This window comes from Neofelis nebulosa, chromosome 16, assembly GCF_028018385.1.
Source record: "Neofelis nebulosa isolate mNeoNeb1 chromosome 16, mNeoNeb1.pri, whole genome shotgun sequence".
In the NCBI taxonomy this organism is placed as follows: Eukaryota; Metazoa; Chordata; class Mammalia; order Carnivora; family Felidae; genus Neofelis; species Neofelis nebulosa.
Genome location: NC_080797.1, coordinates 37,927,244 through 37,952,202, shown reverse-complemented (window position 1 = coordinate 37,952,202; position 24,959 = coordinate 37,927,244). Strand labels below are relative to the sequence as shown.

Here is a 24,959-nt window from a genome sequence, read left to right as displayed (position 1 = left end):
TGCTGCCCGTCTGAGGAAATGCCGTTGCTGATGATTCTGGCCCTTGTGAGGCGTAGCAACGGGAAACGAAGAGCTTGTCCAGGATGCAGGCTGCCAGGGAAGAGGGAGGACTGGGGGCTGCCCGCTTGGATCTTGCAGTCCTTCTTAGGGACCCTGCTTGCGGAGCTTCCTGCAGTGCTCAGGTGTGTTGATAAGCCAGCTTTGGGGTTTAGCAATCGAGCCACCGTGACTTTGACTAGTAGGAGTCTATTTGTCAGGGCCAGAGCAGCATCTTTGGGGACAGACAGTTCTCAACCGCGCGAAGCCCAACCCCAGACTTTAGGTCTAGCCAAGCAGCAGCTGTTCCAGAAGCCCATCGTGGGTGGCTGCTGCCTTGCCGCCACCTCCCCCTGCTTGTTTGCACTTCCCAGTGGCTGCTTCCGCCCTGAAAGAGAATCACAGGGAAACGGACTGGGCAGACTGGAGCCTGCCTTCACGGCCCAGGGCCCAGCTCCACCACGACCTGGGGGAGGCCGGGTCAGGGTCTGGGGGACTTGCTTGCTGGCATTCTTCTCAGCTGCTTGTCTCTTTAGCCCAGGACAGACTCCGTCTGAAGAGACAAAGAGCCCCATTGACCCCATAGCCTTGTGACCCCACCCAAAACTGTCCCTCCCCTCCCCAGGCAGCCGAGAGGGCACTCACTCGCTTGGGTTGCAGACAGGGCCCTCGAGGCCACTGAAAGGACCGGTGGCCGGGGACGAGCGGCTGCCAGGACGCCTGGCTGTAGTCCCAGGAGCAAAGCCACAGATACCCCACAGGCCAGAGCACGGGGTGGGGGTGGGGGGGCACTAGGGGAGTCCGACCTCAGCCCTAAAATGGGCTGCCCATGAGCTCAGGGCCTCCCCGGCCTGCATTCCTGCCTCCCTCCCCCCAGATGTCCCCCACACCCAGCCTATAAAGCCCCCTTTGTCTGGGCCCACTGAGGATCTTAACTCTCCCCATCTCAGCTTCCCGCCCCCTGCCCCCTCACCCTCTGGTGCCTAACAAAGAGGCCAGGGTGCAGTGAGAGGTGGTGAAACCCCCTCCCTGTCAGCCTGGGCAGTGGCCCAGGGGGTTTGGGCAGCCAGCCCCTACCCACCGACACTCTCCCCCACCTCAGGGCAGGTTAATTCCCACCCCTGTCCACTCTGGACTCCACACTCCTGGGCAGCATGCCTGCCTCTCACATGCCTGCTCATGTGATATCACCCTCAGTTCAGCCCTGCCCTGTCAGGGGCAAGGCACAGGGGCAGTGGGTAGGCAGGAGCCACCCCTGATGGGGAGGGGGGAGGGGGGGTACGGGGAGTGGGGGAGGCAGTCTCTTTGCCACCTCTTTGGCTCTTTACCAGAGTGAGTGGCCCCATTGCCATAAGTCAGGTGCCTGGCTGGCATCTGGGGCTGCAGATGACCCTTGTCCAGCAGTGGGCAAAGGGTTCAGCCCCTCCTCCTGCTTGGCATATGCCTGGGGCATGGCACACGGTAGGCGACAGGAATCTCCATCTCTGCTCCCCACCCCCAGCCAAGGGCCTCAGAGCATGTTTGAGCAGAGGCTGGATCCTGGCAACAGGGAGGGGCGCCTCCCGACCATCTCCTGTGCTCACAGGGTCACAGGATCCAGACCCCTGCTCACAGGGTGGGGGCCGCTGCCGTGTCTTCCTGTGTTCCAGGCTCCGTGGGCGTCTCTGACCTGCTCGAGGAGGGGCATCGGCCTAGGAGACGAGTGGTTTGGGCCACGGGGTCAGCTCTGTCACCAAGCTGCTGTGTGACCCCCCGCAAGCCTTTCTGTGGCCCCTGTAAGATGAGGGGTGGGGCCCCTCTAACTCATAAATCTCAGAAACGAAGAGAGGGGCTTCCCTTGGAGGGATGGTCCTCTCTGGGCTAACAATGCCCCCAGGACAGGCAGAACAAGGGGTGCTGGCAGGGATGCGGCCCTGGATGTGTGAGTGGGTGTGCATTATGCGTGTGAGATTGTGAGTGTGTGGGTGTGTGACCGCGCGCGCGCGCGCGTGAGCGCGGCGCCTCCACCCGCGGGTGGGAGGGGGAGGGGGCGGGGCCTGCGGGGCGGGGCGGGGTGTAGGAGGGGGGGTGTCTGGGCGGCTGACAACCGGTGCTCCTCGCGCTGGGCGGTCGCCGGGTTGCCGCACCGACAGGGCGACAGGGCGCATGGAGGGGCCGCCGCCCCCGGCGCCCCCCGGGGCTGGCGCGGCGAGGACGGCGTAGCGGGCAGCAGCATGGAGCAGGTCGGCGGGCGCGGGACGCGGGTGCGTGTCTGGGAGGGGAGGGCGGGGGCCGTAAGCAGGGGACGAGGGTGGGCGCGCCAAGGGGGAGGGGGGGTTGGGGCGCTGGGGCTCCGAGCGGGGCCGGAGCTCTGGGGGGAGGGATGGGGCTGGTGTGACACACAGCTGGTGGTACACACACACACACGCACACGCACACACGCTGACACACAGGGAGGCGCGCACAGAGGGCGCGCACGCTGCCTCTCTCCCCACCCAGGAGAGCACCCGCCTTTAGAACCCCCCTCCCCACTCGGTGAGGTCTCAGCCCTGCCAGGATCCTAGGCCTAAGGGGGCTGCAGGCTGGGCGGAATGCAGGAGGCACAGGAGGTCGAGGTAGCTGTCCAAGGCCACAACGACCGCTGACCCCCTAGCGAGACCTCAAGATACAACCCCCTCCCTCCCCCACCTGCACCTCGAGGGGCTTCTCCCAGCCAGCCTCCCCCTCCTCTCCCAGTTACAACAGCTGCAGCAGCTGCCGTCACCATTTCATGGCAGAGAAAAGATGGGGTGGGCTGGGCAGTTTCTCTATAGGCGCCCCAAATGCACACCTGCAGCCCCAGCCAGGCCCTGGGGGCTGTCTTTTCCTTTACACAGGCTCCATTGGAAGGGGGCAGGGGTGAAGACCCGCTCAGGTTGGAGCTCCTCACCCCCTCCGGGGAGCTCAGCAAATGGACAAGCGGGGCCAGTCCCCTTAAGTGAGCGAGGGGGGGGGCCTCTATCCTGACTTGTAGTCTCCCGCTCAAAGAAGGGCACAGCCTGACGTGGGCAGGAGTGAGGGGGCTGCTCCTGAAGCTGTCTTACTCCCTTCATAATCTTCATAGTCTTGCCTTGGGGTGGGGTCTGGAGTGGTGGGGTTTTCTGTTCCTGGGCTTGCTGAGTTCAGCCACACTCCTGGGCTCATTGGGGTTGATCAGCCTAACGCAGTAGCCTGGGGACCTGGGCTCTGAGACCCCTCCCCTCCAGGCTGAGCATGGGCCCCCTGCCTCTGGCAGAGGGGTTCTTGGGTTGTCTGTGCCGGTGATGAGGAGGGGCAGGAGGAGGGATAGAGGGTGAGCAGTTGGTGGCGGGGGGGGGGGGGGGTGGTGGTGTGTGTGTGTGACGATGATCCTAAGTTCTGGGGAGGCATGAAGTGCTCTGGGCATCTTTCCTGGGCTGCGTGTGCTCTTTGGGGCGGAGTTGTGGGCTAGTCTAGTCTCCAGGCCTGTTTGGCATCTTGGTTGTTAATTTAAATGGCTGGTGGCAGCACCAGGCCTGGCAGGGGGAAGGGGACTCCATTCGTCATTATCTGCTGTTGCTGTCATTACTGACTCTACCCTCAGCTCCACTCTGAGTGCAAACAAGCGGGGGGGTGGGGGGACAGTACTAAATGCCACTGAATTGCCTACATTAAAATAGTTAATTTTATGTTATGTGAATGTCGCCTCAATTAAAAAAAAAAAAAGGAAGGGTAGGGCTAGGGACCCTCACTACTTTCTGCCTAGAAGACCCTAAATGCATTTCACCGGGAGTGCTGCTCTGCCCAGATTGTTCCCAATTGCCCCCATCCGCCTTCCCTATACGTCTTCGGGGAGGTCAGCTATTTCCCCTTCCCCAGAGGAGAGATCCTGGCTCCCCTGTGCCCTGGCACCGTGGAAGGGAGGAGAGAGCTGGAGGAGAGTAGGACATTGGGCTCCTGCCCGTCCCCATCAAAGGGACACTGGGAGGTCTTGGATATCTGTCCTCTCTCTGGGCTGCTGTGAAATCCCTGCCAGCTGTGCTGAGCGGTGGCTTTCCAGGTCCCTTCTAGGTGTCCTAGGACACCTCTGCTGAACAGCACAACAGCCAGCCTGACTGCTAGACTGTGAGACACCCGCCCCCCCCCCCCCCCCCCGCAAGACAGGGACTCTGGTGATCAGCACAACCAGGGAGGTGCCCAGGCTGATGGCAATGTCTTAAGGCAGCCCCAGCCCTGCTGGCCCCATGGGCGTCACCAGCTTTCTGGATGTGCCGGGAGCACGGTTTGTATGGGGTACTTCTGAAATCGGAGCTTCTTTCACCAGGGGAAGCTCCTATTTTAAGTTTCCCATGTGCTGAGCCCTCTTGTAAAGCAAAGAATCCTTTTATAGTGCAAGAACCGCCCCAATGTGTCTGTGTGGTATGTGTGGATTTTGGCATGTAGGTTTCTTAAAGGGGAGCATGCCTGGAATCTCTCACAGGGGCTGGAACTGCCAGGTGGGGTGGGTGCCAGGACTGAGGGGCTTGCCCCCTGCGGTCGGAGCCCTGCCCCTCTTTTCTCTCCATCCAATTCCCCTCTCCCTCCCAGGGCTGGCTCAGAGCCAGACAGAGGAGAGGGAGCAGCTGCTGGGGATTTCCAGAGCTTCCAGGGGGAGGTGGGAGCTACCCTTCCCCTCCTTCTTCACCCCTCCCCTCTCCTTCTCTTCCTTCCCTCTACGTTTCCCTCTTCTCCCTTTTCCTCCTCTCCACCCCCCTCCTTTCCTAGAAGGGCAGAATGGAGACGGGGAGGAGAGGGGCCAGGGCCCTTCTGTGTGCAGGATGCGCAGTGGTTTGGGACAGCCAGGCGGGGTCTGGGGGCCCGTGGCAGAAGCAGGACTGCAGGCCAGTTGCTGGAAGAATTTAGAAGCCCTCACACAGAACCTCAGAATTTAGCATCCTGGAGCTGGAAGGGACTACCTGGCCTAGCTCCTCCCGGAGGGATCCTGCTTCGTAGAGCAACAGCTTGGCATCAGACCTCAGCAAGTTACTTAACCTTTTCTGACCTTTGTGTCCTCATTTATATAGCGGGGCTAATAATGCCCCCCTTACAGGGTGGTCATGGGGAGTAAATGGAATAATGTTGGTAAAGAGCTTGGCACACAGTAGGCACTCGACACATTTTAACACGTCTTCGTGATGTCCTAGGTGGTGTCATCGCCCGTATAAGTCATCTGTTAGCCTTGTACACTCAGTCCAGGCCACCGGGTCCTCAATCACCCAGTGTCCCACAGTTGGGAGCCTGCAGGGCTGAGACCCCAGCCCAAGGCCTCTTCTCCCTGCATCGCGACAAACACGGGTCCCCTGAGGGGCTGCCAGGGGAGAATGGCAGGATGGGGCATCTTTTATCCGGCCCCTGCCCTGACAGCAGGGTTTTACTGGGTGTGGCTTGTTTGATAAACATCTCTTGACTTGAATGAATGGGCCCACACCTGCTTTGGAGATGAAAATTTCGGTGGGGGTAGGTTCCTTTGGGGGACAAGCAGAGGACAACCTGGGGGCCCCAGAGCCAGAGAGGCATAGGAACAGGCTCTCCCCTCTGGTCCTACCCTCTCGCCCTTCTCCACCAGGGGGTGCTCTCTCCCCTTCAGTGGAAGGGCCGCCCCTGTCGTCCAGGTTTAGGGCTGCCCGTCCTATAACCCCGATCCTCTGTTTCTCCTTGGCAGCTTACGGTGTGCTTTCAATCCATTATCAAATGTGACCCGCACATGGGAGGCAGGCCGAGAAGCTCTTGTTGTTCTCATCTTACAGAGGGTGAAACAGGTTCAGAGAATGTCCTTTTCCTCAAAGACATAGAGCTATCAGGTGGGCAGGATGGGAACTTGAACCCAGGTCTTTGGACTCTCGAGTCAGTGCTCCTTGATGACACCATACGACTCCTAGCTGGCTCCTGGGCTAGGCCTGATCCTGACTGGATGGCTCTGGTCCGAGGACTCCTCCCTGACGGTGGGGAACACAGGTTCTCCCTCTGGAGCCCCACATGAACTGCTTCTTTCTTTACTCTACTCATCACCCTCTCAGGTCTCTCTCCCACCCAAGTCTCTCCCACAGCTCACCTGTGCTGCTTTCTTTCTTTCTTTTTTTTTTAAAGTTTATTTATTTATTGAGAGAGAGAGAGAGAGAGAGAGAGAAAGAGAGAGCATGCTGGGAAGGCAGAGAGAGAGTCCCATGCAGGCTCTGCGCTGCCAGTGCCCAGCCCAAGTGCAGAGTTCGATCCCCTGAACCATGAGATCAAGACCTAAGCCCAAATCAAGAGTCGGACGCTTCAGCGACTGAGCCACCCAGGGACCCGTGTGCTGCTGTTTTTTAACAAGCCCGATTCCACTTCCTCACCCCTGACTCTTTCTCCCTGTATGAGCTGGCCTCTGCCTCCTCCAGTCCCCTGAAAGTGCCCTCTCTGCCCAACACAGTGCCACTTCCTCTGGCCCCCTGCTTCCACTCTGTTCTTCTCTGTCGTCCTCACGCCCTCTTCCTTCCTCACATGCCCCTAAAGGTGGGTGCTCCTCATGTCCTGTCACCTACCCAGTCCTCTCCCTGCACCTGCCCTTGTAGAATCTGAATCACACTCCTGGTCTACTGACGACTTCCAAAGCCATGTCCCCCGTTCGGGCCTCTGCCCGCAGTTGTCCACTGACAACACAGCCTATAGGTTCAGTGTGCGGACTCTGGAGCCCACATGCCTGGGTTCAGATCCTGGCTGGACTTAGGTAAGAGACTCAAGCTCTCTGGGCCTCCGTTTCCTTAGCCGTAAGTGAGGATTATAGTATCTCTTTCACAGCTCCTTTGTAAGGCTGACCTGGAATAATACATACAAAGGCCCATACGGGGCCTGGCATGCCCCCTCTCCCTCGAAGAACACTCTCCTTCCCCCAACTCCCAGTTGGTCACCACATCCTGGGGTCTCTGATGTTTCTTGCCCCTGCCCTGGTGCAGTGTCTCCCCCACCCTGCTCCCCACCATTCCCATCTCCTCCTTGCCCTCCTTCTTTCTGGCAACGTGGCACATCTCTGCTTCAATCCCTGCCCCCGGCCAGGCTAGAATCAAAGTGCCTCAAGGCCCAGTCCCTCCCTCGTCATATCCCCGCCCACATTTCCTTCCTCTTCCCTCCATGCTTCCTGCCCACGTATGTACCTTCCATACCCTCTGCTTGGTGCCAGCCACGCCACTAGATTCTGCTTTCTCCTGCCTCCCTGCCTTTGCCTATGAGAGTCCTTTTCCCTGGAGCGCTCCCCCCATTCCCCACTCCACCCCACTGCCCCCCTCATCCGTGAAGCCCCCAGAAGCTCAAGGCCACCTCCTTGTGGAAGCCTTCCTCTGTTTCTCTAGCCTCCCTTTGCTTCTTTTCAGACATGTCACTACAGAGTCAGGATTGGTAAAAGCCGAGGACTCCTCAAGGGAAGGAGCTAGGTCTAATCTCCATCTTCCCAGGGGCGACCTCCACTCCCTCAACCCCTCATCTACTAGGGTTCCCAGTAAGCATTTGTGAACAGAGGCAGGTGACTGGGCTGGAGGGAGGGTCTTAGAAAGAGGGGAAGTATAAGGAGGGTCCTCAGTGAGGGACACCTTCTGCCCCTGTTCAGCGGTACTTCTAGGACCCCTAGAGCAAGAGTGTGCCCGCGATAGAGTGGATTTGGGGGTGGGTGGTGGGACCAGGGAGCGAGACCCGGGGAGTCTGAGGGAAAGGACGGGAGGAAGAGGGGCTGGAGAAGTTTGATGGGGGGAGGGCCGGGACAGGATGGGGGTGCGGGTCAAGGTGCAGGAAGAGGTGGGAAGGGCAGCAGGGTGGGGGAAGAGCGCACTTTCTGGGAAGTGGGAGAGGGTGGGGGAGGTGAGCGCAGTGCATTGTGGAGGGAGGAATTCATCTGCTGGCCGGTGTGAGCTCATTTCCTCTCACTGCCTCCCGCAGGGTCTGAGGGCATCAGACTCTGGAAAAAGTGAGCCAGGGGCACCCCAGTGGTCACCTCCCTCCTCTCCTCCCCTCCCCCACAGCCTCAGTTCAGCCTGGATCCCTGATGCCACTGCTTCCCCCTCACACAGACAGCCCGTTTGTTCTGAGAGAAAAGGACCCCCGAGCCAGGGTGGCAGCAAGTCTTGAACCACAGGAACCATGGGACAGAAAGAGGTAGAAACGGGAACATTGTTGAAAACAAAGCAAGAGAATACAGGCAGCATGACGGATTACAGTTAGATAGCAGGAAGCACTTCTCAGAAGTGGGGGATAATTCCAGCTGCATGCGACCTTGATGGAGAGAGGAGGACAGGAAGAGGGGTCATTAAGTGCCCTTCCGTCATCGTAAAAGCACCCCTCTGCCTGGACTTCCAGGGGATGTGAAAGAAATGAAATAAAACGTCAGATTTAAAAACAAGTCAGCGTCTCCTTCCTCAGGCTCACAGGAGCAGGGATGGCCCAGTTAGTGGCTGAGCCCCTCAACCCCCTCCAGGACCTGAGTCCCTGATCTTGCGGGGACTTGGGGTTGGTGATGGTGGTGAAGCAAGCAGGTTTTTGGTGGTCTCTTTGCCCCAGAGGGGTTGGGTGATTCCAGTAGGTAGAGTCAGTCTTCCACTTTCGTTGCCTGTCTTGTCCAAATCAAATTCCTATCTACCTGTGGCCTCTGCTTTCTTTCCTTCATAATCTGGGAGAAGGAATACAGGAGCCCTTGAAAACTGCAAGAAGGCATGGGAAAGAGGTAAGCATGGGCTGTCGGAAATAGGAAGTAAGAAGGACGTCAGTTAGATAGCAGAAAGAACTTTCCAGCAGAAATGAAGGACTGAAGGACTATCTCTTCCTGGCTCATCAGGAGATGGCCTGATGAGGGGTCCTGCTTGGGGGCAAGGAAATGAACTGGCTCAAGACCCCAGTGGCTCTTTGGGCCCATCTTGGAATGAAGCCCCAAAGGGAGGCTGTGGAAAGCGTGTAACTGGGAGGCCTGGGGGTATCTGGGCTCTCACTGTTGTCTACTGCAGAGCAGATCTATGGGCTGGTCCAGAGGCCTGAGCCCCAGGCTGGCTGGCTGGGGGTCTGAAGGGCTGGGGCACCTGCCCACCTCTTTCTTCCAGCCTCCATTCCTCTGTCTCCCTGGGGTCCTGGGCGGAGACTCTCCCTGGGACGGGGGCCCTAGATAGAGGGGCCCTATCTAGTCCCTTCTGCCCCCACCCCCATGGGCATCACCATCTCTGCCCTGTCTCCATGAGGATGGGAAAGCTCTGTAAGCCTTCTTCCGTCTTTCCGTCTCTTCAACCCGCGTTTCTCTTCATCTTTGTCTCTTTCTCTGCCGCTCTCTACTCTGTCTCTATCTTGTCTCTGCCTCTTTCATGCTTTCTGTGTCTCTCAGTCTTTGTTTCTGAGCACCTCTGTCTGGTTGTGTTTCTCTCTGCTTCTCTCTGCCTTCCTTCCTTCTTGCCTCCCTCTCCCTGTGCTAGTTCTGGGTTCGGTGCCCTTGGCCTCTTTCCTGGGCCGGCCAGGATCACCATCTATCTGGGCCGGTTCCCGGGAGGCTAGTCCAAATTGTCTCCCTGAGACCACCTCCCTTCTCCGGGCTATACTGCCCTCTAGCTCCGCTGCCGGCGCAAACCCCTGCGTGAGCCCCCTTTACCAGTCAGCTGCCCTGGGGAGAGGCGGCGGGTGAGCCCCGTCGAGCGCAGGGGGCGGAGCGAAGGGGCTGGCCCCCGGGGGTGGGGGCGCTCCGCGCTCGGCCCCGCCCCCTCCGGCCCCGCCCCTCCCGGGTCCCTGCCCGCGCCCCCGGCAGTGCCCTGGCCGCAGAGCCGCCGCTGCCGCCCGATGAATGGAGTCGCCTTCTGCCTGGTCGGGATCCCGCCCCGCCCGGAGCCCCGGCCCCCTCAGGTGAGGGCGCTGGGCCAGGGGAGGGGGCGGATCCAGGCGCTGCGGGGGAGCTGGCCGCGGGGGGTCGGGGTCGCGGCGCCCCCGCTCGGCGGGCACAGCCGGGGGCGCACGGTGCGGCCACCGCGGGCACGGCTGCTGGGAACTTCGGCTGGTGGTGGGCCGGGGAGGGAGCCGGAGCGAGAGCTGCCCTGGGCAGGGGGCGGGAAGGAGGAAGGCAGGCCGGGGGCCGGGACGCGCACGGGGCTGCCAGGGCAGAGGGCACCGACCTGGGCAGCCGTGCCAGGCCCCCAGCGGCCGGGCAGCGGGGGCGGGAGGCCCGCGCCTTTTGTCCGGGTTTTTCAGGCGGGGCGCCTGCCGCTGTTTCCTCTGCCCGAGTTTTCGTTTTCCGTTGGCGAGGCCCCGGCACAGCTGGAGCGAGAGGGAGTGGGGGAGGGGGTTCCCGGAGCGGGATGTCCTTGGCCACTGGGGCCGGACACCCCCCCTCCCCGCGCCACACTCGCCCCCTACCGGGCCGGGCCGCACGCCGAGCTTCGGGGAGCTGGGTCTGCCGCCCCACTGGCTCCTGGGACCGGGATCCCGGGTCCCGAGGGCTCCGCTGCCCTCCCCTCTGCCCCCTCGGGCTGGCTGTGGGTGGGTCTGGGCGCGGGGTGCCAGGGGCATTACTCAGCGCTGGGCTGCTTTGCTTGGATTCTTTCATCTACCAGCTGCTGAAGCTGGGGATGGGCCAGCAAGGGCCTCCGGGCCCCTTTGGAGCCAGCCCCCTACCTCGGAGCCTGGCTGCCCTGGGGCTACTGGAGTACCCCAACACACACCACCCTCCTTCCCAAGTTGAAGGGCTGGGCACTGTCAGGCCAGCTCTTTCCCAGTTTGGAAGAGTTTCCTAGGGATCCAGGTTGTGGTCAAGGTCTGGGCTGAGGCCTCTTCCTCTTCTGACAAGGCTTACTGATGGATGTTCTTCCCTAGCTGCCTCCCCTTCCCACCATCCCACGTTGGAACTGGGGTCTGGTGCTTTGCAAACTCTTTCCGAGACTGGTGTGTTTCTCAGGAGCTGGATGTATGCTCAGTTCTCCCTCGGTCTGCATCTCTCTTCCTGGACTCTCCCTGCGCCTTTCAGCCAAAGTGTTTCCTAATTACAAACTTGAATTTCAGGATGGACAGGGGGTGGGGGTGGAGGTCATTAAGCCTGAGTCCCTTGGAGTCTCCCCCTCACCAACACGTACTTCATCTCCACGCCCCCTACCATGTCCACCCCCACCCCCCACCCCTACCCCAGGCCCAGCTGGGGGTGGATGGAGTTTGATTCCCTGTGGTTCTCCCCCTCTGCCAGGGCAACGGCCTTATTCCCCAAAGTGGCTGCTCTCCCTGAGATGTGCTCATTGGCATGCGATTTGAATCTCCATTACATAACCAGTCATTTCGCCTCCAAACACAACCTGAGCCCCTGCGGAAGGGGAGTTAGCTCTCCAGGGGAACTTGCAGGGAGAGGCTTGTGAGCCAGTCTGGCTTGGATGTCACTCTAGGAAGTTTCCTCCGGTATAGCGGGTTACATAGTGGGTTCCGTAGCTTCCTGTGATGTTGGCTTCCAGTGCAGGATTCTGGAGAGATTCATAGGGGATGCAAATATATTCAAATGAGTATATGTTCTTTGTGTGTGTGTGTGTGTGGGGGGGTGTTTTTAAGGGAGGGAGTTGCTTTATTAATACGGCTGAGAGTTAAGAGATAGGTAGCAAGGTCAGGATTTTTTATAAATTACCTCATTTTATCCTCACAACACCACTGTGACGTGGGTCCCGTTATTATCGGCATTTTACAGTTGAGGACACGGAAGCATAGACAGCTAATTGCTTGGCCAAGATCACACCATAAACAAGTGATAGAGCCAGGCAATCTGGCTGCAGGGACCACACTCTCACCCTGCCATCCTGCTTCTCGGGACCTCCCTTGCCCTGCTGTCACTCCCACCCTGAATCCGGGTCCATCGTGGACACAGCCCAAGAACAAACAAGGTTAGCCTCTCGCTGGATTGGAGCTTGGATGCTTGTTGTCAGGCTGGTACCGGGAAGGCCACCGGAGGCCTCAGGGTGGCGAAGCCCCAGGCGCCCATCCATGTCGGTGGGTCTGGAATCCGCTCATTTACTCCTCCAACACGCCCACCCGCACCCCACGTTGGCCCATAGCACTTGGACTGTGGCTCAGTTCATTGGTGTTTTCCTTCCAAAGGGACATCAGCCCTGCTCTGTTGGCTGCAGGGGTTCAAAGGTGAGATATTGGCTTGGTCAGGGATTTGGACAAAGCCCGGTTTTAATTATCCTGCTGTGTCTCCCTCCCCAGGGAGAGCTATGAATAGGGCCTGTGGGAGCTGGCTCTGCCTTTCCCCAGCACCCCCCACCCCCTTCAAACAACCCGCTTTTAGATCCAGGCCCCCCTATTTCATGTGAAATTGTGCCAGCTCTTCAGCAAGGCAGTGCCAGTCAGTGCCAGGCAGACATCTCTTCCCCACTGCCTCAGTGGGCCGGCCAGCAGGCTGGGATGGCCTAGGGACTGCACTTGGGGTGAGTTTCAAGCTCTGTGGGAGTGGAGTTATTCATCACCTGTCAGAAGTGGGGCGGGACCAGAGGGGTCATCTTGTCCAACTCCTTCATGCCACAGTGGGGAAACTGAGGCCAGAGAGTGCCCAAGGTCAGGTACCCCGTGCGTGGTGGACATGAACCCAGGTGTCCTGATTTCCAGGCCTTGATTCTCTCCACTTTGTTCTGTTCATGATGCACCCCCCCCTCAGTGCAGGGTTCTGGGATTGGGCCTTGGGAGAGAGGGGAGGAGCACGGATGAGTGGACAATGTGTCCCGTTCATCTCTGTGTCCCCAGTGGCCAGCACAGCGCCTGGCACAGAGCGGCTCTCTATAAATGTTTATGAAGTGCAGGCCAGGGAGCAGCCCTTCTCCTGGCCTCCCAGGGTGCCCCGTGCCCAGCTCTACCCCTGGCGTTGTGACAGTTGGTCTACACATCAGTCTCCCCCATTATCCTGGAGTTATTTGAGGACAAGAAAATAATAAGAAGAACCACTTCCATAGTGTTTACCACTAGGTAAATGCATTCTCACTATCCCACTTAACAGGTGAAGAAACTGGCGCAAATAAATTGTGTCTCCCTAAGGTCACGCGGCTAGTAGTAAGTGGCAGGGCTGAGGAATTGACTGTGCTCTCAACCTCATTCCAAGCAGCCCCAAAGGTGCGGTGTTTGTCTTGTTGTCCACAGGGCCAGGCACACAGCCGGTGCTCAGAGAATGTTTGTTGACTGACTGATTGACAGAATACGGAAAAACCACAGAACCCTGTAATCTCACCCTTTGGAAGCAGCTGGAGTTGGAGTCTTGGGAAGGCAGCCTAGAGGTGCATCACTGTGTTATCTGTGCTGGGAGTGCCTGATCTAAACCTAGAGAGGAAAGGAAAGCTACTCACACCCGGTCACGACTGCCTTCTAAGGCTTAACAGGGGCCACTGGGGGGCCTCAGTCTTCTGGCTTCTGTCTTGCTCTCACTCCCTCCTTCTCCACCCCCCCCCCCCCCCCCGCCCTCGAATTCTAAGGGGATGGTGCTGAGCAGCGGGCACATGGGTAAAGACTACAGGTAGGATTACTGAGTCCTATTCCTTTTTCATCTCTCTGGCCCTGAGATCTTCAGCCCAAGGCATCACCTTGGTGGAAAATTCTGCCCTTTTCAAGTTGGAGGGTGGACAGAGTGTCTGGTTTAAGGCGTGGCTCATCATAGCTGCCTCTCTACCTCTCCTCCATGGGAAGAGGTTGAATTTGCAGCCACCTCCAGTCCTAAACCTTAGCCCCAGGGTCGTCTCCTCCACCCGCCTCAAACCCACGTGCCCCTGGGCAGGTGGCTTCTTTCCGTCTGACTATCCCTCTGCTCCCCATTTGCTGGTCTGAAATAACATCAGTCATCCGCCATGCCCAGGCCACACTTCATCTGCTGGCAAAGGCTGCTGGGAAGGTCTCTAAGAAAAACGAAGACCCCAGCCTGGGGATGTCCTTTTAATACAGACAGGCAACCGTGGGAGACAAGAGGCCTGGGCCCCTCGGCATGTTGGGAGGCAGGTTGGTTGTTCGGGCCCTGCCTTCCGCCTGCTAAGGTTCAACTTGCAGCTCTTACCCTTTACTCACTGTGTGACTGGTACCTTGTGACCAAGTTATTTAGTTGTTTTTAGCCTCAATTTTCATATCGTTGAAATCACCCCTCAAAGTCATTGACAGGATTCAAGGGGATGATACAGGTAGAGTGGCTGACATGAGATAATTTCACCTACTAGGAGCAGCTATTCTGAAACAGATAATCATCAATGGATGGAAATGAGAACAACATGCTTTTGGTGCGATAAAGAGAACCCCGTCTGGTCCGAGCAAATGAGCTGCCCTTGGAGGTAATGAGGCTCCCGTCAGTGGAGGTGAACAAGCACAAGCTGGTCTAGAAGGAATTCAGGCATGGGGTGAGGAGCTGAGACAGAAACTTTAAGGGCCCTGCTTTGGGAGCAGCACCGTGTGGTAGGAAGTTAGAGGAGCGGGTGAGACCCGGTTTCTGCTGTGGGGTACTGGGGAGAAGGGGCAGAACCCCAGCGTCCTGGGAACCTGAGATGGCTGCTGTGGTTTGGGGCTGTGAGGCTCCTCTAGGAGAGGGAGTCCTGGGAGGCTGCCTGGAGGAGGCCTAGAAGGACGGCTGTGGTTCTGAAGGATGGGAGAAGGAGGGGGCCACTGCAGGCCTGGGCAGGGCTTGGTGGTTGAGGGGCAGTGAGGCACATGGGCCACCAGTCCTGAAGTCGGCTCCAAGGCTGCCTTCACATCCTGGCAGCCCGCGGGGGTATGGTGGCAGTGGAGGGGGATCTGCCAGCTCCCCGTCCCCCCATGCCCCAGCCCTCTCCTGAAGGAGGGGCCAGGGTTACTCCCAGTGGCAAAGAGCTGGGGCCTGTAAAGAGCGGAACTGGGGGAAAGAAAGACTTCTTATGCCCAGTGCATTTGGGGGCGTCTGGGGGTCGGGGGAACAGTGGGGCCTTTGTCCCCAGCCTCCGGGAATCTGGCCGAGGAGGAGCCGTCCCTGGGTCTGGCTGGGCCCTCAGCAGGCAGGTCCTCTTTGAAGTGACCCTTTCAAAGTTCAGCCTGAATCCCTGGGAGGAGAGACAGCTCAGGGAGGGGCTTAGGAATGACTGGGACCCGCAAGCCAAGGATGGAAACAGACCCAGTGCCAGCCTCTTTTCGAGGGCAGGCTGGCAGGAGGGGCGTGGGCTGGAGGAATTTGGCCAAGCTAGGGGGACATGTGGAAGCCATTTAGGAGGACAACCACTCCAAGAGGCTTGGCCCCAAGTGTGGGTCAATATAGAGAAGGGTAGAGTTCACTTTGGCCCTGTGCCCGGTTTCTATCAGTCCCCGCATTGATTTCTGTCTGATTCTGGGCTCCTAAATCCACAGCTGCATCTTCCTTTTTAATTTCCTCAAAGAGCACGAGAACACTCCTTGGAGGGAATCTGGTGCCAACACAGGACTTAGAGCCCCCAGTAGGAGGGACGGTGGCAGTCTGGCCTATTGGAGCTTTTCCTGCTCTTGAGAACCCCCCAAAAGGCTGGAGACTCCCACCTCTCATCACACTCTCCTTCATTCTGGATGTGGAGGAAACTCTGGATTGTTCTCCAAGAGAAAGGGAGGGAGGGAGAGAGAGGCCAAATGAAGGGGAGACATCTTTGAAAATTTCAACTGGAAGGTTTTTATAGGCAGCACCCCCCCCTCCCCCACCACCTCCCAACTCCCTGCTTGACTCATGGGGGAGCCAAGGCCTAGAGAAAGGCCAAGGTCAGAGGGATAAAGGCAGAGGGAAGGGACAGGCAGAAATGGGAGGAAGATGAAGGACAGAAGCCAGGTGGGGAGATGGTGCAGGTGGCTGCATAGTTATACGTAATCCCCGGGTAGTGGAGAAGTTTCCAGAGTCTCTTCAGCTCTGACCTGCCGTGATTCTATGAAAGGAGGGAGAGGAAGGAGCGGCTGGCCGTTGGTGGGTTTTTTTTGGACTGAGCAGTGGACAGTGGCACCTTGGTGAGCCCAGGTGAGCTCGGGTGAGACCTGTACCCCACCCTGAGGCTGTTTTCTAGTTCATGTCCCCACACCCCGATCTGTCCTTGGCATCCTGGCACTCTCTATACTTGAAATGATTCTTCTAAATCTTCCTTTCTTCTTCTGAGGGTGTGGCCCCTGGTTCCTCCCCAAGAGAGGGGGAGGAGGGAACTGAGCACCCCCGGGCCCTGATGGGGGGCTGTGGGTGGTTCTGGTACTCTCCTGTATCTCACACTGGCATCTGCAGAGCTGAGCCTTCATTAACTCTAATGAATCCTTGGCACTGGGCCCTTCCACTGCCCTGTAGCTCCTGGTGGGGGTGAGGGGGCAGCTGAGATTGAACCCAGAGCCCAGGAGGTGGTGAGATGTCTGCTAGAGGGGAGTAGGAGGCAGCAACCAGACTGAGACTGCTGCTGGGACAGAAAAACAGCCCTCTTTCCTTCCTTCCTGGGAGCTTTTCCTCCTCTGGTGGCTCCCACGCGCTTAGGTCCCCACTGTGCTGGCTAAAGTGTTATCTGAGAGACTGGGTGCAGCCTGGGGCGCTGAGGACATTCCCAGGCCTGGCATACACATAGAGTGTCCCTAACTTCGTGGGGGTTAGAAGGAGCAGACTCCAGGAACTGGAAAATCAGGCAGTGGCCAGATCTCAATGCAAACCGACCTTTGTTCATTTAGTGACCATTTCCTACGCACTGTCTGTGCTCTCAGCTCTCTCTGTGGGTCTTGGGATCTGGATGAGTAAGACACAGCCCTGCCCTCAAGGGGTTCACTGTCTGCCTTTCCTACCACCCAAAAGCTCCAGTACAATTTCCTTAACCATGGGTTCTGAGATTTATCTCTATACTGTCTGCCAGTCTAGAACATTCTTTGCTGCCCCCTGCCAAAGATATTAACATAAAAATGGCCTGGCCTAACTGGGGAGTCAGACAGACAGAAGCAGACACAAGGGGACATCATCAGAGTGTGAATGGGGTCACAAAGGTGGAAAGACTGTCGGTGGGTAGAATTGCCATACGAGGTTAGTAAAAAACCAGTTGGTGATAAGATTAATCTCCTTTCTCTCATGTCCTGTTTCCAAACCTATCGTTGAGGATTTTTTTTTCTTTTTTTTACTTAGAGAGAGAGAGAGAGAGAGAGAGAGAGAGAGGCAGAGAGGGAGGTAGAGAGAGAATCCCACGCAGGCTCTGCACTGTCAGTGTGGAGCTGGATATGGGGCTCAATCTCATGAACCACGAGATCATGACCAAAATCAAGAGCTGGATGCTTAACCAACTGAGCCACCCAGGCACCCCAAGTTGAGGATGCCCCAAGTTCTTTTATGAAACGGCCATCATGCAGTGGTTGTATATTTACTGATACAAGAATTGAGACCCTAAGAGGGCAGACAACTTTGTCAAAGGTCAGCTAGCATCTGAATTTAAATCTGGGTCTTTCTGAATCCTAAGCCTGTCCTGTGGTCACTGCTGCTCTCCTCAACAAGAAAAAAGCCTGGAGGATAGCCACCGCACTCTGGGAAGGTGGACCCTTCCCCCTGTCCCCAGCTAAGCCTTGAAATCTAAGTAGGGGTTGATATAGTGAAGGAGAGGGGAGGGCAGACATCACCTGGCGGTGGATGCAGACAGGACAATTGTGTTCTGCTTCTCCATGACTCTGCTGTGTACCAGGGTTCTCCCTGTGCCTGCTTGGAATCAGCGTTTGCTCTTGAGCGGTGTAGGGGTGCCCAGGGCTCCATCAATAGATATGGGCAAAGCCCCTGCCTCCTCAAAAAAGGCTCCAGCTCTGAGGGGGAAAAGGCTTCACTGAGGAAGCTTGCCAGGGCTTGAAAGATGTCTGCAAGAAACAAGAGGGACTCATGGAGTGGGGAGAGAGTGCCATTCCAGATAGGGGTTTGGCATGAGCAAAGGTGTGAAATAGCCTGGCTTCTTATGGCATCAGTGAGTGCAAGACCGAGAGTAGAGATGAGACTGTCAAGGCCAATGAAGGCCCGATCCTACCCCTCTCCTCCACCATCATGGCAGACCCCTCATGCCACACTAAGGAGCTTACTTGCTTCCATAGATACTTTGGAACCATGGAGGGTGTTAGGCGATGGGATGCTGCAGACCAAGCGAGAGATGAGGGCTGAAACGGGAGGTGGAGGTGGAGAGGACAAGGCAGGAATGGGATGTATCACCCTTTCCCCCCTTACCAGAAATTTCCCATACCATGTCTTCCCCTTCCTTGCCTCCTCTGTTCTTTAAACTCCTATTCATCCTTCAATGTCCAGTTCAAATATTCTTCCCTGTTAAGTGCCACCCCCCACCCCCCGTTTCCTCAAATATATGGGGATTTCCTCCTCTGGGTAGTAGAGACCTTAAACCCCATGAGGGTAGGGACTTAGTCCTGTTTGTTGCTTTATCTCCAACTTCTAGACCAGGACCTGTTGACCGATGAGGGAACATTCCCGAAGCACCTGGCACGCATTGTGGGAACCACATATTTGTGGCAACTAGCATTTATTATTTCCATGCCAGGAAATACTACTGTGCACAAGATTATTTCTGCTTTATGACTGTAGAAACCTCAGAGAGGTCAGTAACTAGTCCAAGGACACACAGCTAGGAAGTGGGCAGTTTGGGATTCAAACCCGGATCCCTTTGAATCCTGTTTAGGAATGTTTAAACACTAAGCTCTATAGCCTCTTTATCTGTTGCATGCCTGTCTCTTCATAAAATCAGGGCTGTTTCATTAATTAAAAAAAAAAAATCCTTTGTGGACTACTGAGCTCAGATTTGTTCAGCAACTGGTATGTATCAAACACTTAACACTGAACCCTCTCAAGGACCCCATTTACAACCCCATTTACAAGTCTCCAAGACAGGCTTGGGGAGGGAAGAGACTTGACTGGGGACACACAGCTGGGACTTGATCCTAGGTCTCTTTGCCTCCTCACTCTCAGTGACACATAGTCAGTAGTCCTAGGATGGGACTAGGGGCTGGGCTCTGAGGTTGACTGACTTGTTTGGGGACACACAAGGGGCAGCACTAGGCCAGGGACTGAGTCCCCAGCCCCTAGCCCAGTGTGCTCCTTCACCGATGAAGAAAGGGGGGGGGGGTGGTAATCCAAAGGCAGGCCTGGGGGCTGTTGTAATTTCCCAAGCGCCAGCCCTCTGTCAGACAGGTGAGTTCCAAGGTGGGGGAGGGGGTGACGTGGTGCTGGGGTGGGCAGGGGCGGTGTCTTTTCTTTATTTTTATATTTTTGAGAGAGAGCGCGCGAAAGCGAGAGAGCAGGCGGGCTATCTAGGGAGAGGGGCAGAGGAAGAAAGTGAATCTTAATCAGGCTCCATGCTCAGGGCGGAGCCCCAGATGGGCTCCATGCCATGATCCTGGGATCCTGACCTGAATGGAAATCAAAAGTCTGACCCTCAGCGGACTGAGCCCCCCAGGCGCCCCCCAGGGACGGTGTCTTAAAGGCGGCAGAGCCTTACAGGGCCTTGATGGAAGAGGGTGAGAGGATTCCATCGGCTGCACAGCATCAGTGGGGGTATCAGCCACGGGGTGACCTGAAGGACCTCCAGCCGCCGGGAAGGACGCAGGGGTGAGCTGGGGCCCGGGGTGGTGCTGGCTGTGGGCACCGCCTCTGGTGGAGCGCCCCTTCCCCGCTCGTTCCCAGGCCGGCCCCCACCCGCCAATCAGACACGCGCGCTGCTCCCCATTCGCATTTCATTTGCATGGCCACACCCCTCCGCTCCTGCCACTCAGCCTCCGCTCCCCTGTGCTCCTGGCAGGACCCCGCCGCCGCGTTTCTGACCCCCAGCACAGGGCTGGCGTGGGCGGGCCGGGGCTGGGGGCTGCAGGGCTGGAAGGGCCGCCCTGGGCTGCCAGCCTGGCCGCACTATTCATAGCTCGGGCTGGCGTAGTTCGCATACTTGGCGTTTCTCACGTCTGGCTGGTCTGAGGCTGCCGCCCCTCCGCGCTCCTCCCACCCTGCTCGCCTCTCCCCTTACCCTTTCCTCGCCCTGCCTCCTCCGCGACCTCCTACCTCTCTGCCAGTCTTCCAGAAATCTAGAGGTGGCCCAGCCCACAGGAAGAAACTGAGGCCCGGAGAGGGGGCGTGTCTTTCGCCCTGGCCTGCGGGGAGAAACTGGTAGTAATGAGGCGTGTAATGAGGTGGCTAAGAGCCTGGGCTCTGCCCGCAGACAGACCTGAGCTTGAGTCAGAGCAGCCACTAGCTGCGGGACCCTGGCAAGTTCTTTAGCTTGCAGTCGGGAGGTTTTTTGGAAGAGACCTGGAGGCTGAGGGTTCATCAGTTAAGAGAATGTGGGGGAGGGGGAAGAGAGATCTGGGAATGAGGTCGGCCAGCCCTGCCTGGGTGGACAAAGGCCTGGCCAGCTGGGGTGGGGGGGACAGAGGACACTGAAAAGGGCATTGGAGCAGCTTCCCTTTTGTTCCCCATCCCTTACTCCCTTCTTCCAGCACCCCCACTTTCTGGATCCAGTTTCCACTGATAAAGGGGCAGGGGTACAAAAACATGGCCAACATCTGAAGCAGCCCCTGCCGCAGGCAGACTCCTCCCGGAGACAGGGTTCTGGCCACCGTGGGCTGTCCCTGAAGAGAGGCTCTTTGATTCCTTCGCATTCAGAAACAGTGTGCCCAGCACACTCATAAATATGTAGACACTCACTCAAGAGTGATGCGAGTCAAGACGGTGCACAGGGAGCTGACCAGTCTGGCGCCCAGAGGAGGAATCCCTGGGGAAGTGACTTTTTGCTGAGAACTACTGGATAGGTAGGAATTAAGTAGGGTGTGGGTTGGCGAGGCGCAGAGGGAGCTGGGGAAAAGAGAACAGCATTCCAGAAACAGCGTGTGCAAAGGACCTCAGGCTGGAAGAGTGCCTAGTCCCTAAAGGAACTGGAAGGAGACCAAGGTAGCAGAACACAGAGGAAAGGGGGGCAGTGGGTGTGGAACCTGGAGGCACGTCCCACAGGGCCTGGTGGTCATAATATGAAAACAGTTAGTCTGGACTCTCAGGGATCAGAGGAGTGATAGCAGCTTGGAACAGAGTGAAGAACATGGTGAAATGGTGAAGGGGGTATAGACTCGGGAGACATTTCGGAAGCAGGGTCCTCTCTGATGGGTGGGATATAGGGCCATAGGCCATCAAGCCTCCCGTTTGTTGGTTCCCAGAATGCTTTCCCAGCAACTTTGTCAGGCTGTGATCCTTACCTTCATTTTGTAGCTGAGGAAATAAGAAAACCGAGTACACTTGAGGTCACACAGCGAGAAAAGAGCAGGGGCGAGTGGGATCCTTTCTCCACATCAGCCTTCCTGCTATGACAGTGATCTCCCTCTCTCTCTCTCTCTCTCTCTCTCTCTCTCTCTCACTAGCCTCCTGTCTTCCACTCCTCAGTGCCCTGCACCAAGCATTCCCTACCTAGGACCAGTCAGGGTGGGGGACCCAAGGGGGGGCCAAGGTGATGAGTGTGTGTGTGTGTGTGTGTGTGTGTGTGTGTGTGTGTGAGACACTTGTCCCAAGAGGCTGTTCTGCTGTTCAATGAGGTAATGCGTGTGCAGCATGCCCAGCATATAGTAAGGGTTCAATCTTAATTACTGCTGTGACAGTCACTATGTCCCAAATTCAGGGCCAGGCAATTGGTGAGGGGTAGGATCTGAGGCCAAAAGCGATGCCATCTGTCTTCTGACCGCAGGGCCCAGCCCAGAAACCATCCCGGCTCTCGTGGGCAGGAAGCAAGGGAGGTTGTTTGTCCTTGCAGAGCCACCGTCCCCCTCCACCCTTCCAGCTGCCTCTGGGGCATCATGGGCTGGATTAGGGAGAGGTTCAGCTCACAGGCTGGGTGAAGGGATGACCCAGGCGGGTTGGGCAGGGCCTGGGATGAGGGGGTGGGTGGTTTCAGGGGTGGGGCTGAGAGCCTCTCCCTGCAGGGAGCCCCATGTACCCTGGGGGAGACTTTCGGAATCTGCTGAGACCTGTTCTGGGAGGGGATGTGGTCTCAGCTTGAGTAGAACTGAGCGCTCCCCTGAAAGAAACCAGTGGGTGCACCTGTTGCTTCTGCCCAGGTGGTCGGACAGCAGGAAGAATTTCCCGAGAGGGATGTGTGGGGCCGTAGGGTGAGCTGCTCCCAGAGTTCTCCTCCAGTCTCCCCCGAAATGAGCTGTCCAGTGTGGATGGAGTAGGAGAATGAATATAAGTTTGGAGCAGAATCATTGAAAGTATTCTCCTTCCTCCAGGAATGACTGCCCTGAATATGATCTAGTCTGAAAAGGGGTCCTGGCTTCTTTCCGGTACTCCTTGACGAAGGGAGACCCTTCCTAAGTCTCACAGTCTCTCTGTCCTTCTGCAGGGAACCCTGCTGTCTGTAGGAGATGGGGCAGGGTTGGGGGCTGAGGGGCCTGGAGAATGCAGTGGGGAGAAGAGGGCTGGAGGAAATAAGGGCACCCTGCCCACTCTGGGCTGTGAGGAAGAGAAGTGTGCCAGACGTGGACCAGCAGGGGGCTCTGCTGCACAGGGGACCTGCCAGCATCGCTCACCAGAATGTGCGCCCTCCAAGGTGTAGGCATGTTTTTCTTGGAGTGTGTGCCTGAGAAAGCATTTGAGAACAGGGACTTGCCTCTGCGTGCACACCCTTGTGTGTGTATGTGTTACAGGTGGTGTGGAAGCATGTGTAGTCTTGGAACAGACGTGTGTGCTGAGGGAGGTGAGGCCGCAGGAACCCCACGGTTAGCCCAGCTTTTGCTAGGGAAGCTCTTCCAAGGTTCTGGTGCCCTGGGAGGTGACATCCCAAGAGTTTGTTCATCCTTTGGTCCAGATGGTAGGTCTCATCAATGCCAAAGACTCACCGCGTGCAAGGTTCAGACCCCCCCGGCAGCCTGAGAGCTCCTCCTATTCGGGGACTACTAGGGCCCCAAAGATGACAATAGGGTCTCTGAAAAGGCATAATGGAGGGGGGGGGTGGGTGGGTAAAGCCCTCCGGACAGGAGGTGCCCAGCTTTTCTGGGCAACCTCTGTGGGCAGGACCTGCTCCTCTGCCCGCCCTGGGAGACCGGTTCATTTGTTCCATATTCTTTCAAGAGCGTGCTTTAAAATTTGAATTTGAATGTGACTTGGTCATTTTTTTTTATTATTGTAGTAAAAGACACCTACTGTAAAATTTACCATCGTAAGTGTTCGGTTCAGTGGCATTCAGTACATTCCCACTGTGCAACTGTCCCCACCGTCCATCTCTAGCACGTTTTCGTCTTCTCAGACTGAAACTCCATACCCATTAAACAGTAACTTACTTTCCCCTTTCCCCTTGGCAGTCACCATTCTATTTTCCGTCTCTATGAATCTAGATATCTCATACAAGCAGCATCATTCCAACGTTTGCTCTTTTGCTCCCGGCTTATTTCACTAAGCATACCGTCTTCAAGGTTTTTCCGTGTTATGTGGGTTAGAATTTCCTTCCTTTTTAAGACCAAATAAATTCTATTGTATGGAGATACCACATTTTGTTTATCCATTCATGCGTCAATTGACATTTGGGTCGTTTCCACCTTTTGGCCATTGCGAATAACACTGCCGTGAATATGGGTGTGCCCGTATTGCTGTGAGTCCCTGTTTTCACTTTTTTGTTTTTTTTTTCAACGTTTTTTATTTATTTTTGGGACAGAGAGAGACAGAGCATGAACGGGGGAGGGGCAGAGAGAGAGAGGGAGACACAGAATCAGAAACAGGCTCCAGGCTCCGAGCCATCAGCCCAGAGCCTGACGCGGGGCTCGAACTCACGGACCGCGAGATCGTGACCTGGCTGAAGTCGGACGCTTAACCGACTGCGCCACCCAGGCGCCCCTTCACTTTTTTGTTTTTAAAGGTTATTTATTTTGAGAGAGAGAGAGAGAGAGAGAGAGAGAGCACGAGCAGGGGAGGGGCAGAGGAGGGAGAGAGAGAATCCCAAGCAGGCTCCACGCTGTCAGCGCAGAGCCCAAAGAGGGGCTCAGTCTCACAAGCTGTGACATCATGACCTGAGCTGAAATTAAGAGTCAGACGCTTAACTGAGCTACCCAGACGCCCCCCCCCCCCCGACTCCCCCTCCCCACTTTCACTTCTTCGGGAGACCTAGCCAGAGTGGAATTGCTGGATCCTGTGTTAATTCTGTTTAATTTTATGAGGAACTGCCAGGCTGTTTTCCACAGGAATGGCACCATTCTGCGTTCTACCAGCAAAATATACAGGTGGAGCACCGGGTGGCTCAGTCGTCTCACTTCAGCTCAGGTCACGATCTCACCGTATGTGAGTTCGAGCCCCACACCGAGCTTGCTGCGGTCAGCACAGAGCCTCTGTCAATCCTCCTCGAGCTTTCGATCCTCTGTCCCCCTCTCAGCCCCTCCCCAACTTGCATTCTCCCTCTCTTAAAAATAAACATTAAAAAAAAACCCGCATACAGGTTCCAGTTTATCCATATCCTTGCCATTAACCAATTGTTTGTTTGTTTGTTTGTTTGTTTGTTTGTTTGTTTGTTTTGGGATTTTTTTAGAGACGGGGGTGGTGGCGGGGGAGAGAGAGGTAGAAAGAGAATGCCTGCTGACAGCACAGAGCTTGATGCGAGGCTCAACGTGGGGCTTGAACTCACGAACTGTGAGATCATGACCTGAGCCAAAATCAAGAGCCGGATGCTTAACCGAGTAAACCACCCAGGTGACCCAACAAATAATTTTTGAGCGCCTACTGCGTTCAGAGCACTCTCATAGTATAAATCCATTTCTGAAAAGTTGTCCTCAGGAAGCTGTCAGTCTAATGAGGAAGACTTAGGCCATGGCCTTGAGCAGTCTCTAATTCGAGGGGAAAGACACAAACCGTGACTTCTGGGAGACCCTGGACTGATATGGGACAAAAACAAACACACAAAAAAACCCCACAGAATATACCAACAACAAAAACCCTGTCTGCTCTCGGGGAGCTCCCAGTCTGATGGAGGAATCATGGCCTCTGCCCT

General features: G+C 56.7%; 1 protein-coding gene and 1 long non-coding RNA gene across 5 annotated transcripts in view; one reads left to right on the top strand and one right to left on the bottom strand.

Moving 5' to 3' along the window:
• Positions 1-2,128: 2,128 nt before the first annotated feature.
• The window catches only part of ARHGAP23 (Rho GTPase activating protein 23), a 79,343-nt gene continuing 56,512 nt past the window's right edge, over positions 2,129-24,959 (top strand). For 2 of the 4 annotated variants that reach the window (XM_058705475.1, XM_058705471.1), the window contains exon 1: positions 9,757-9,888. In XM_058705475.1, coding sequence (XP_058561458.1) covers positions 9,826-9,888 — 63 coding nt within the window. In that variant the 5' untranslated portion in view covers positions 9,757-9,825. Of the gene's footprint in view, positions 2,280-9,756; positions 9,889-24,959 lie in introns of those variants that run through there. The other 2 variants (XM_058705473.1, XM_058705472.1) reach the window with 2 other exon arrangements.
• Positions 8,167-10,400, bottom strand: LOC131498331 (uncharacterized). The gene is made up of 2 exons (XR_009255381.1): positions 10,155-10,400; positions 8,167-8,711 (listed from the first exon to the last, which is right to left on the bottom strand). It is a non-coding gene; the product is annotated as an uncharacterized LOC131498331 (long non-coding RNA).